This window comes from Oryza sativa, chromosome 6 (genome assembly GCF_034140825.1).
Source record: "Oryza sativa Japonica Group chromosome 6, ASM3414082v1".
NCBI lineage: Eukaryota > Viridiplantae > Streptophyta > Magnoliopsida > Poales > Poaceae > Oryza > Oryza sativa.
This window is the reverse complement of record NC_089040.1, coordinates 1,731,382-1,743,812: the sequence shown is the minus strand read 5'-3', so window position 1 is coordinate 1,743,812 and position 12,431 is coordinate 1,731,382. Positions and strand designations below refer to the sequence as shown.

Below are 12,431 nucleotides of genomic sequence, written 5' to 3'. Positions count from 1 at the left end.
CCTTGCTAAATGTCCCGTAAAGACTGTCGCTGCAGTTCCGTGCTGCCATTACTACCTCTTCTGGTGATTCTGGTCCATTCATTTGAACTGAGTGCATACACATTAATTCTTTTTTATTTCTCAAGCACTTAAACACACTGACAACTGGAGGGCACATTGGTAACTTTAACTGTGAGCTAATTTATCTCATAACTACTAGAACGTCCACCTTTGTGGGACGGAGGTAGTATTATCATAAAGTCGTTATATAAGATGAAATGAAAGTATGCATTTACGTATGCAGACTTGTAAAATACGAGTAGTATTTGGTTGCAAAGTCTCACTGAATTTGAAGATCTCGTGGATGACAGTTCTGCAGTTCACTTCTGCTCAACAGTTCAGAACTGAGATTTATTCTTCACCAACCAAAAAAAGAAAAAGAAAAAACATTTGAGATTCTTTAGAGCAATCAAACAATATACTGTTATCCATATGCCATAGCACATGACATGACTGCCTAAATAGATACTCATATTACAATAGTAGACATTGTAGTACTTCAGAAACGGGATCAATTATTGAAAAGAGACGTGTTCTTCTAGAAGGCAAGGGATGCACACAAAAACAAAAGCAATGGCCCTGTTTGGATCCGGAGGCCCTCCAGAATCTTGTTATTTAGGAGTATTAAACGTAGATTAGTGACAAAACCCATTCCGTAACCCCTAGGCTATTTTGCGAGACGAATCTAACGAGGTATATTAATCCATGATTTGCTACAGTGATGCTACAATAATCAGTCGCTAATTATGGATTAATATACATCATTAGATTCGTCTCGCAAAATAGCCTAGGGGTTATGGAATGGGTTTTGTCACTAATCTACATTTAATACTTCTAAATAGCAAGATTTCGAAGGGCTATTTAATAGCTCAGAGGATCCAAACAAGGCCAATATAGCTGTTGCCTTTAGCCTTGTGACCTTGTCAACTGCAGAGATAAGATTCAGTGAGTATAAAGTAGAGAAGTGAGCTTACTCAAATCAGCAAGCAACATCAGTATAGCAGCTATGGTTACCCAGCTCACCTACCTAGCTGCATCAGCAGGAGTGTGCTTGGCTTCAGCTCTAGCCATCGCCTTGCTGTCCATCGCCCTCTACATCATCGGCGTCGTCGCCTCCTTCGCCGTCCTCTGCGCCAAGGAGTTCGCCGAGAGAGCCCACGACCGGCCGCCGCTCGTCGGAACAGTTTTCCGGCAGCTCAAGAACTTCGACAGAATGTTCGATGAACATGTCAACTATGCAACCGCGCATCGCACCAGCAGGATTGTGTATCCCGGTCACTGCGAGGTCTTTACTTCTGATCCGGCCGTCGTTGAGCATGTCCTCAAGAACAGCTTCAGTAAATACAGCAAGGTTTTTTACTTCAATCTTTCTTACCAAAATTTTCCGCCTGTGATTCTGTATGTCAGGCGTTTATTACCTGCAAGATTTGTACAAACGATGATCAAAAGCTTGCATGCTGTACAATACGGCATATGCTATGATATGTTCTATTATAAAAAAAAATATAGCTTAGTGCAATACACATGACTATATTCATTTCTGAAATAAAAGCTAAAATGACCGAGTAACATTACCATATATGGCTCGGTTAAAAAAAAACACATTTCCATATAAATAATTAACTTAAGAGAACAGTATATTTATATAAAGTTAGTTAGCATGTCCATATGAGTTAAACTCATAAGCAAGTTACTAGTAACTATGGAAAGTATATATAGTTGAGCCTATGAGATCTTACAGTGTTTGAGCCTGATTCACAGGGGGACTTCCTCACTACAGCCATGAAGGATCTCTTTGGAGATGGAATTTTTGCAACAGATGGGGATATGTGGCGTCATCAGAGGAAGCTAGCGAGCTACGAATTCTCAACCAAAGTGTTACGTGACTTCAGCAGTGACACATTCAGAAGGAATGCTGCAAAACTGGCAGAGAAGATCTCATGTGCAGCAGCTAACAGAATTAGCATAAATATTCAGGTACTTCCATGACTAAGATCAGCACAAAAGAAAGTTTTGGTAAATGCTAAGATCAAATTTATAGCTGTAATCTATACGCGTTTTAGTTCAGCACCTTTACAGAACTGCAAAAATTAAAACAAAACCTACATATAAATGAAAAAACTGGTAGTTCTCACTATTTCACCCTTTTAATTGCAAATCAAGTTATTGTCATTCAATTTTCCTCAGGATCTTTTGATGAGAGCAACTATGGACTCAATCTTTAAAGTGGGGTTTGGTTTTGAGCTCAACACACTATCTGGATCAGATGAATCTGGCATTCAATTCAGCAAGGCCTTTGATGAGGCAAACTCCCTTGTTTACTACCGATTTGTTGACATAATGTGGAAACTGAAAAGGTATCTTAACATTGGATCAGAAGCCAAACTCAAGAGGAACATTCAGATCATCGACAGCTTTGTGATGAAACTGATCCATCAGAAGAGAGAGCAAATGAAGATTGCAGCTGACTATGTAAGGGACTCAAAATTCTATCTGTAATGTTGTTTTCTACAGTTTATGATATCATGCCTTTCCAAATAGCTCATGTTTCTGGAGCAACAAGTAGATGCATAAAGTTGAATTTGCTAGTGAAATAACAGCAGCTTCCCAAATATTTCATTTTCAACTTGCTTGAATGCAGTTCTGTGGTCTGATGTGCTCCACAAATCCAAAATGAACTCTGAATTTAGTCACTCTAAGTTTTCTTAATACAAAAAAATATAAGACAGAGCTAACATACTGCATTGTTTTATTTCTAATTCTTTTTTATGGCACGCAGAAAACCAAAGAGGACATCCTATCAAGATTTGTACTAGCAAGTGAGCAAGATCCTGGAACAATGGATGACCGCTACTTGCGTGACATAGTCCTCAACTTCCTGATAGCTGGGAAAGACACCACAGGAAATACCCTTACCTGGTTCTTCTACCTGCTATGCAAGAACCCCATAGTGCAGGATAAGGTTGCCCTTGAAATCAGAGAGTTTGTTGAATGGAGCAAGGAAGATAACACTATTGAAAGCTTCACCAAACGACTGGACGAAGGTGCAATTAGCAAAATGCACTACCTCCAGGCTACAATTTCCGAGACACTCCGGCTATATCCTGCTGTCCCAGTGGTATGAATAACTTTCACGGCTATTCCCTGTATAGAGTGGAGTTGAACTAAAATAAATCTAGTCATGATTTGGCTCGATATGGATCTGGTATTAAGTAGGTCACATGCCAACAATGGATATTAGTATTGGAAGTGTTATCTCATATTGAAGGGTTCATTCCTCAGCATGGAAACCTACATTACCATGAGATATCTGAATATAACAGTAAATAATGAGAAACAAAGTAAAGAGAATCTTAGTTATCCTTGGGAATTCTTGCCCAAAAGAAAAAAATATTAAGGAGTATTTTCATTTGTCCACCATCTTTTTGTAAAGTAAGGAAATATTATAGGAAGAGGCTGCAAGGCAAGTGTTGTTCAAAGAGAAGTCTTAATTATGCAGCATAGCTTTATGGTACTGTTAGATTTTAGTGCAATCTGCAATATTCATTAAAGGGAAAATCAATATCACATTTCTCAAACGTTGTACGCACAAAAAAAAAATATGACTAAAAACATCATCGCCTTCGTAAAAATACTTTTATATTGTTTTTGCAGGATGCTAAGATGGCAGACGAGGATGATGTACTACCAAATGGCTATAGAGTGGTAAAAGGAGATGGAATTAACTACATGATTTATGCCATGGGGAGGATGACATACCTTTGGGGTGAGGATGCACAGGAGTTCAGGCCTGAAAGATGGCTTGTGAATGGAGTTTATCAGCAAGAGAGCCCGTTCAAGTTTGTGTCTTTCAATGTAAGTACTACCAGCAAGAATCATTTACCTCAACATGTTTAAATCTAGCCTTCTGTAGATCAAGAAGAAAAGTCAAATATACAATACCGCATTCCAACTGAAGCAGGGAAAAAGAATATCATGCTACAAAATTGCAAGTAACAATAAATCATCCCATGCATGTCTTTCTTTTCAGAATGAGGTGATAATATCACCTGTATTTTGAGGATGAGGATTGAAACTTGCATCATGCGGTTACATTTAGCCAAATAAAACCATAATTGCATGTGTTAACACTTAACACCAGTTCTCATATTCTAAAAATAACCCAAGACAATTTCACTTTCCTGTAGACAAGAATCTCCATTAATAAGTCTATTTTACCATGATCAGGCTGGGCCACGTATCTGCTTGGGGAAAGAATTTGCACACAGGCAGATGAAGATCATGGCTGCTACCCTGATACATTTCTTCAAGTTCAGACTGGAAGATGAATCCAAGGAGCCAATCTATAAAACAATGTTCACTCTCCATATCGACAATGGTCTCCATCTGCTTGCAAACCCTCGAGAAATTTCACCATGAACCCCAAACAAGCTACTGCATCCTTTTGTTATTTTATTGGAACATATGCATTTCTAACATCCGTCCTATTAGGCAAGTAATAATAATCTGTCCCAAGTAGTCGTATGAAAACAACAAAGTAGCAATGGGACAATTTGCCCGGTAAAAGTAAGGTGCTTGTACAATTTAATATGCTTGTAATAGGGTGCTTAAAGAAAGAGGATGCAGCTATATCATCAACTACGTATTTAAGCTTCATTTCTTTGGATGCAAGAACCTCTTTGTATGTGCCTGGAAAGCTATAGCTTATATTGTCCATAACTAAAGATAGTCTTTGTGCATAAGAAACTTTTAAGTATCAATCCAGAGCCAGGTAAGCATCCTGCCAATCCTATGAGGTAAGGAAAAGTAGCCTTCATTGTGCTAAAAACCTACTGAGAATGAAACCAAACATTTTATCAATCACATAAAACCTATTACCAGTATTAAAAAGATTACTTCAAGAAAATAAACAGAGTAGATGACCCAGAACACAAAAATCAACGTTTGTTACAAAATTGCCTACAAGAGGGTACAAGACCTGTACTATAAGCTACTCTGATTTCAGCAGAGTAAGTTCGCTAAGGATACAATGAGAAGATATGAAATAAATGGTCACAATGATTTATTTTCAGCTAGAGTTGGAAGCTGGAGCCCAGGCCTTGATGTCCAACCCTTGATATTTCTGTAGTTCTCAATCGCCTCTTTTCTTAGCATCTCACGAGTAGCGTCTAAAGCATTCTTCACCTTCGAAAGAAGAATACCACATTTAATCCAGAAAATAGATTAAGTGAAAGGAGTTTGGATTGAGAGATTAGGGTGCGGAGAAGGGAAGATACCTTAGGGAATGACAACTTTGGTGGAGCCTCAACAACTTCACCGAATTTAACCTTTTCACGTCCAGGGAATTCTGGAAGAGTTTCCATCTTGTCGCCCTTGCGCTTCTTTTTCTTTTCATCCAGGTACCTGTGACATTGAGATATGTTATTCATGTCTATACCTTCCAATGGGTGAGACAGATAGCACAACGATTCCCTTTAGGCAATCATCAGACATGTCCAACTTCCAATAGAGATTATTAGACTAGCATCAATTCATAAGGGAATATCCGTGTTCTTGGAAACAAAAGGGCAATCTTCGATTTACATGATGCAACAAAGAAATAATCAAAGTGATATCTCTAGTGTATCAGACATTTAGACAATAAACAACTTACTTCTTCCTTTTCTGCTTCTTTGAAACTGCAACTGCCTCATCTAATTCTTTAAAACGAAGATCCACAGCTTTCCCCCTCTTCCGCTTCCTTCGGTTTTCATCTACACTCGCGTTCTCATCGCCAACCGGTCCATCCTTGCCACTAATCTCTGCGGCTTTGCTATCAGCAGTAGGCTCCAAGTTCTGCTTCTTAGTTTTCTACATGGAACATACAGAATATGACAAGGTACCAACTGCGGAAGCAAATCGGGCACAAGCTAACAAATTGCATTAATACTAGAGTAGTAGAGTTCTCTTGCATTTCCAAAGAGCAAACGATAGAATGCGATGAACAAAAGTATTACAGCAACCAGATGAACGGACTAAATGCAACGTAATAGCAGGAAAATGTACTTAAAGATACCGTGTTTATCCAGGAAATTAATCCGCAGTACCTTGTCTTTGCGAGCCTTGTTCTTCGCCGCATCGCTCTCTCCTTGTTTCCCTGTAGAGGACGTAGGAATTTCATCAGGCTATAACTACAGTTCAGCGGCAGCCGGGGTGAAAGGCGTAAGGGGAGCGCACCTGAGGAGTCTCCGGCAACGGCGCCCTTCTCGCCGCCCTTGTGCTTCTCCTGGATGGCGATGAGGCGGCGGAGCTTGGACGGGAGCGCGTCGAGCTCCCGCTGCTTCGGTGGTGGGGGCAGCCGCGATTCGCCGCCGTGCGCCGCCCGGTAGTTCTTCTCCCTCCGCCTCTGCCCTTTCCCCGGCATCTCCTCCTCCGCCGCCGCCGCTGCCGCCGCCTCTCACTGCTCCCTTGGTCGCCGCCGCCGCCGCCGCTCGGTTCGATTCGAGGAGGAAGGCGAGGTTTACACAATGGGCCAGTTGCCACATGGGCCCAAAGCCTATTTATCATTAGGCTTTAGGCCCATGTAGATATAATGGAATATGTCTACCAACAATCCCTCTTATTTAATTGGCATCCGCAACAACTGAAATCTTGAACCTCCAACTTATAAAATCAAGTTAAACTAGTTGGGTGGCCCGTGCAATTGCGCGGCTAGCACCCAAACAAAATCATATATTTTTCAGTATGATTTTACTTAAAATTTATTAAATTGCTATCACGTTGTCTTAAGACTTTGAAAGACCAAAGCTTATCATCCCCGTATTTCTAATTATATAGTTTTTAAAAGTCACACCAGCTACTACCCCTTACTTCTATCATATCCTTTTTATTTGCTTGCTTGATCTACCACTATTTGAAACCTTTAAAAATCAGATCATATAGTTTTTATAATTTCTAGAAGTCCCGTCAAACGCAGTCATAATACTCCTCTACGAGCCGTGAACTGTCTTTTCTCTATATTGTCATTGGGATTTTACAAATCGAACATAATTATCGTTCGGGTTCATTTTTTACGTTCTAAAGTCCCGCTAAACCGTCAGCGGCTTTGCCATTGTTTTCCTTTATGGCACGCCCGCTGCCTCCCTTCTTTATCGTCATTGAGATTTTAAAATCGAACATGATTATCATTGTGTTTTTTTTACTTTTTAGAAGTTCCAAACCTTTAAAAATTGGACCTCGTAGTTTTTAGAGTTTATAGTCTTGTTGGTTTCTTTTTTATAATTTTTAGAAATCCCGTTAAATGATGTCACTATACTCCTCTGCCCTTCCGCCACCTACTCTTTATTGTCATTGAGATTCTAAAAATCTAACATAACTATCGTTGGAATTCATTTTTTATATTCTAGAAGTCCCGCCAACCGTCGGCGGCTCTACTATACATCCCGCCCACTGCTTCTCCTTTTTATTATCATTGAGATTTTAAAAATCCAATATGATTAGCATTGTTTTTTTTTACTTTCTAGAAGTCCCGGCAACCGCCTTGATCGATTGCTTCACGGCCTACCCGTCGTCCTTCATTTCAATCGTTATTAGGATTCTATTTGGTGTTTTATTAACAGTTTTTATATGTCGTATCAACCGCCACCATTCTACTCCTTTATAGGCATGTTACTTAATTAATCTCGCCATGTGTTTTAGATGGTATTTTCTTTCAATAGTCTTGATTTTTTATCACCAATTTTAGTTATTTATAAATGGTATTCCTAGTATTTTTCTTTTCCTAATTTCACAATTTATTTTATTTTTCGTATTGTGTTCTTTTGGTATTTTTATTTTTTATTTTCAATTTCAATTGTTTCAAAATTGTATTCCTACTTTAACTCTCTTTTTAATTCGCCTAATTTCGGATTTTATTTTATTTTTTATTTTGAATTTTAATTAATCTACTATTAGGTTGTTATATGTACTCTTATTTTCAACACTTCTTATATTTAATTTCGAATTTAAGTTAATTTTAAATTGTATTCTGAACTCTTCTTTTCTTTTTTCTAATTTTGATTTTTTTAAAAATTTTCATTCCGAATTTTAATTAATCTTGTATTGGATTCTTATATGGACTCTTATTTCAATATTCCTTATTTTTAATTCTGAATTTCAGTTATTTTTAAATTGTATTCCTACTCGAACTCCTATTTTTCCTTTTTCTAATTTCGATTTTTTTTATTTTTATTCCGAATTTTAATTAATCACGTATTGAGTTCCTATATGGACTCCTCTTTCAATATTGCATATTTTTAGTTCCAAATTTCAGCTATTTTTGATTGTATTTCTATTTGGACTCTTCTTTTCTTTTTCTCCGATTAATGTGGGAATTTCTAGCCTCCACAGCAAACGTGGTTATGTATTTTTGGCTTGCTAATTTTTGGCTTGGTTATGTATTTATTGGCATGACAATACTGATACAATTCGGAAACGGCAGAGTTTGATTAGGATTGTTTTGCCTTTCAATGTTTCTAAAAGTGGTGTGAACACACGTATTCCCAAAATATTGTCCGTTTCCAATATGATTATGTTTTTCTTTTTTTTTTTGTTTTTGACCGATTGTACATTTCGTTTCCAGTAGATTAGGTTTTCCTTTTTTTGTTTGTTTGTTTCTTTTTTTTAAGACAGATTGTCCGATTCCGTTTCCAGTAGTATGATTAGGTTTTCCTTTTTTTTTTGTTTTTAACGATTGTCCGATTCGAGTTTCTTAATATGCCTTTTTTCTTTCTTTCTTCAGTTTTTAATTTTTAACTAATCCTAATCTAGTTCTATTTTTCCTTTTTCTTATTTTTTGATTAATGTGAGAATTTTTAGGCCATGAGAGCGAACGTGGAGACTCCTTTTTCTATTACTTTAAAGATATAATAGATAGATTAGGTCCTCCGGTATTAGAGATAGTTGGTTTACCGACATGACAAATTGACCTGATCCACTCGTATTAATTAGAAGTTTATCTGGCAAAAATAAAGTGGACCTCACATATCATCCTCACTCTCCTCCCCTATTCTCTCCCTCATCCATCCCCTTGTCCCTCAGGCCTCAGGGCGAGGAGAGCCGCCGCCATTAACGTGATGTGAAGCCGTCGTCATTGCCGACACGATGTGGAGGCGTTGCTACCGCCAGACTCCTCCCTCCACCGCTTTACCCCCTCTCATGCAGGCCATCAAAAAAACATGTCGTGGCGTGGATGGATGAGGGAGGAGTCCAAGAGTGCTGACGGCGAAGCGGCTTAAGGCAAAAAGAGTCACCGACCGGGTCACCATCTCTGTTCCCTCTTCTTTACCCTTTTCTCCCGTCTCCTCTTTTTCTCTCTTGCTTTGATCCAATTTTATAAGTTGGAGGGTGAATATTTTCGGTATTGCGGTTTAGAGATATGATTTAAGCTCGATGAAAACATGAGGAACGTTTGGTGGACTTAACCCGGAGATAAACTCTAGGATTACATTGTAATGGGCTTTTGATGGGCCGTTCCGGCCCACGAAGGATAGCAGATGGTGGTGGACTGGACTGGACTGGACCTGGATGGGTGCGTGGAATTTCTCTTCTCGGCGAGATGGCGGCGGCGGCGGCGCGTCAGTGTCTGCTTGGATTCCGACGAGCAGCGCCGCCGCCTCTCCCGCTCCTGAGCACGCGCGCTCCCTCTCCCGCTCCGTCCAGCCGCCGCGGCGCGCGCATGGCCTCGTCCGGCGACCACGCGCCGCAGCTCAGCACCGCCGTCGCGGTGCCCGGCGCGGGCGCGCCCGTCCGCGTCGTGGCCGCGCCGGGCCTCACCGAGGCGGATTTCACGAGCGCGGTGGAATCCTCGCTGTTCAGGCAGTGGCTGAAGAACCTGCAGGAGGAGAAGGGGGTCCTCACCTACGGGAGGCTGAACCTGAGGCAAATCCTCATCCAGGTGAGCCACGCTACTGTCTCACTGTGTTGAATCCGCTACATTTCTCGATCAAAAATGAGCTGCGCAAGCAAATTTTTTTTGCGTGAATCTTAATTTTCGTCGCTGCATTGGGTGCAGGGGGTTGACATGTTTGGGAAACGCGTGGGGTTTGTCAAGTTCAAGGCTGACATCATCGACGAGGAGACCAAAGCCAAGGTGATCGAAATGTTGCTGCCGCCGTTCCCTGCTCTCTTTTTATTAAAACCTTGGATAATCTGCAGCTTGCTCTACTAGAAATCTAGAAGGAAGATCCCTGAAAAAACGATTACATCTTAGATAGTCTGCTGATTACTCTACTGGAATGAGTATCCTTGAAAATTGGTTGCTACTGAAACTGATATGAATATCTCAAGTTTTGCTTGTTACAAATAGATGTTCTTCATCTGAAATATGTTTTTTGCCACCATGGTTTGCAATTGCTGATGCAGAATATCGTATAACCATAGTCTCCACACGAGTAAGTTTTAGTGGCACCAGGTTTTGCTTTGATCGTGGCACAAAATGGTTATGGTTTCAAATGAATTTTTTGGACTGTGTCTATGTATATGTTTCGTGAATTCATTGATATTCCTTGTAGCATGTTGAATTAGATGTGGTCGTTGTATAGGATTCAAAGTAAGCGGATTTTGTGTGTATTATATTTTGAGTTTTGACAATATATCCAGATTCCAGGAATTGTATTTGCAAGAGGGCCTGCTGTTGCTGTGTTGATTCTTTTGGAGTCTAAAGGGCAAACTTACGCTGTTCTTACAGAACAGGTATGTTATCATCAGTTACTGTGAATGGCTCATATTCTGGTATTAGAACCTTGTGTTGAGTATCGACCGCTCTGAAAATTTTAGGTTAGAGTTCCTGTTGGAAAATTTATATTGGAACTACCTGCTGGGATGCTAGACGATGAAAAGGGAGATTTTGTTGGCACTGCAGTCCGTGAGGTTAGTATCCCTGTTTTTCTTTATCTAGAGGTATGTGCTGTTGTTGGAGATTAGTAATGCTAGCACTCGTCCGGTCTTTGCCAGTTTGGTTCACAGACCATAGTAATACTGTATATAACATTGAGTCAGAAGTTCACCATATTTGAAGTATAGTGATAAAGGGTCTTTCATTACTGACAGGTTGAAGAAGAAACTGGAATTAAGCTAAATTTAGAGGATATGATTGACCTTACTGCATTGCTGAACCCTGACACTGGATGCAGAATGCTTCCTTCACCGGTAAATGACAAATATTTCCCTTCTCTGCGCAATATCTGGCATAACTTCTCTTCAAGAAATGAAGCTATGTATAAGCATATAGGTGTATAGTGTTAGTGTGTTACTCAATTTGGCTCGAGTATTAGGCATCACTGCATCAGGGGGGCATATTATTCTTGCTTGGTCGTCCACTAGTCCTTGCCTGGTCATTCCTTGTGTTTTACTTGTCGCAAGTCAGATTTAGACAACACATAGAGAAGCTAAAAATGTTTTCTTGCAAGAGGAATTAAAATAGCGTCAAGATGCAGATGCGATGCAGAGGGATGGGAAATTACATTTCTGTGCAGAATCCCTCCTGCCTATATGTAATCGAGTAGCAAGAATTACAAGAGATTTCCACTGTTTATGGGTCTGAAACTCTGAATGTGCTATAGATCTGTGCTATGTACAGTAACCTGCATAAAAGATTACAAATTTTTTGATCTATCACGAGCTCTTCAGTCTTGACCAACTGTCTCCTTACCCATAGGGTGGCTGCGACGAAGAGATTGGGCTGTTCCTGTACAGAGGCCACGCCGACGAGGACACCCTTAGGGCTCTCCAAGGGAAGGAGACTGGGCTGCGCGACCATGGCGAGCTGATCAAGCTGCGGGTGGTGCCGTACAGCCAGCTGTGGCGCGCCACCGCCGACGCCAAGGCGCTCAGCGCCATCGCCCTGTACGAGATGGCCAAGAGGGAAGGCCTCCTGCCGTCGTCTCCGACGACCTCTCGCCGCCGTGGCAGCTCGTCGTCGGCCAACTTGTAAGAGCCAGTCAGCTATAGCTAGCTAGCCGTGTGCTTTGTCAGAACAGCTAATGAGCAGAGCGAGCCAATTACTGTGGAGTGTGTGCCTTAATACAACAGCAAGATCGACCTGTGTAAATGACTAATTGCATGCATTTTGATGTAGAATATGAGAAATTAATAAAGCGTATGTAAACACCGTCAGTCACGCGGCAAACAGCTATCTGCATGATATACATGACCATCAGTTGCAACCCATAGTCTGTTACTATTTACCAACAAAATTGTCTTAATTGTCTAAGTTCATGTGATCAGAATCTGACCACCGTTTACCAACAAAAGTTGTCATGATTGCTTAAGGTTATGTGATTAAAATCTTTACCACACCTTAGCAAGTCCAAGAAATTCTATCACATTTCTTCAAGTCATCAACGCGTGGGATCTGATTTGTTCAAAGAAAATCT

General features: G+C 40.4%; 3 protein-coding genes across 4 annotated transcripts; 2 read left to right on the top strand and 1 right to left on the bottom strand.

Moving 5' to 3' along the window:
• Positions 1-1,020: 1,020 nt before the first annotated feature.
• Positions 1,021-4,695, top strand: LOC4339998 (cytochrome P450 704C1). The gene is made up of 6 exons (XM_015788501.3): positions 1,021-1,390; positions 1,801-2,016; positions 2,227-2,511; positions 2,819-3,157; positions 3,694-3,894; positions 4,267-4,695. The coding sequence occupies exons 1-6, from the start codon at positions 1,046-1,048 to the stop codon at positions 4,456-4,458; spliced, it is 1,578 nt and encodes a 525-aa protein (XP_015643987.1). The 5' UTR covers positions 1,021-1,045; the 3' UTR covers positions 4,459-4,695.
• A 195-nt stretch (positions 4,696-4,890) lies between these two features.
• Positions 4,891-6,492, bottom strand: LOC4339997 (uncharacterized). 2 transcript variants are annotated; one of them, XM_015788502.3, is made up of 5 exons: positions 6,256-6,492; positions 6,126-6,175; positions 5,693-5,889; positions 5,316-5,442; positions 4,891-5,223 (listed from the first exon to the last, which is right to left on the bottom strand). In XM_015788502.3, the coding sequence occupies exons 1-5, from the start codon at positions 6,440-6,442 to the stop codon at positions 5,092-5,094; spliced, it is 693 nt and encodes a 230-aa protein (XP_015643988.1). In that variant the 5' UTR covers positions 6,443-6,492; the 3' UTR covers positions 4,891-5,091. The 2 variants fall into 2 exon arrangements, with proteins under 2 accessions (XP_015643988.1, XP_025882336.1); XM_026026551.2 differs by having other exon boundaries at positions 4,891-5,217.
• A 3,088-nt stretch (positions 6,493-9,580) lies between these two features.
• On the top strand, positions 9,581-12,223 carry LOC4339996 (nudix hydrolase 14, chloroplastic). Its single transcript, XM_015786236.3, has 6 exons — positions 9,581-9,952; positions 10,070-10,147; positions 10,657-10,749; positions 10,834-10,926; positions 11,107-11,205; positions 11,714-12,223. The coding sequence occupies exons 1-6, from the start codon at positions 9,614-9,616 to the stop codon at positions 11,987-11,989; spliced, it is 978 nt and encodes a 325-aa protein (XP_015641722.1). The 5' UTR covers positions 9,581-9,613; the 3' UTR covers positions 11,990-12,223.
• The last annotated feature ends 208 nt before the right edge of the window (positions 12,224-12,431 follow it).

Excerpts from the sequence above, each read along its gene's own strand:
- LOC4339996 (XM_015786236.3), top strand. The coding sequence starts at position 9,614 with ATGGCGGCGGCGGCGGCGCGTCAGTGTCTGCTTGGATTCCGACGAGCA. Across the intron at positions 10,750-10,833 it reads ACGCTGTTCTTACAGAACAG|GTTAGAGTTCCTGTTGGAAA; the intron begins GTATGTTATCAT and ends TGAAAATTTTAG. Across the intron at positions 10,927-11,106 it reads TTGGCACTGCAGTCCGTGAG|GTTGAAGAAGAAACTGGAAT; the intron begins GTTAGTATCCCT and ends CATTACTGACAG.
- LOC4339998 (XM_015788501.3), top strand. The coding sequence starts at position 1,046 with ATGGTTACCCAGCTCACCTACCTAGCTGCATCAGCAGGAGTGTGCTTG. Across the intron at positions 2,017-2,226 it reads GAATTAGCATAAATATTCAG|GATCTTTTGATGAGAGCAAC; the intron begins GTACTTCCATGA and ends AATTTTCCTCAG. Across the intron at positions 3,158-3,693 it reads TATATCCTGCTGTCCCAGTG|GATGCTAAGATGGCAGACGA; the intron begins GTATGAATAACT and ends TTGTTTTTGCAG.
- LOC4339997 (XM_015788502.3), bottom strand. The coding sequence starts at position 6,442 with ATGCCGGGGAAAGGGCAGAGGCGGAGGGAGAAGAACTACCGGGCGGCG. Across the intron at positions 5,890-6,125 it reads ACAAGGCTCGCAAAGACAAG|AAAACTAAGAAGCAGAACTT; the intron begins GTACTGCGGATT and ends TGTTCCATGTAG. Across the intron at positions 5,443-5,692 it reads AAGAAGCAGAAAAGGAAGAA|GTACCTGGATGAAAAGAAAA; the intron begins GTAAGTTGTTTA and ends TCAATGTCACAG.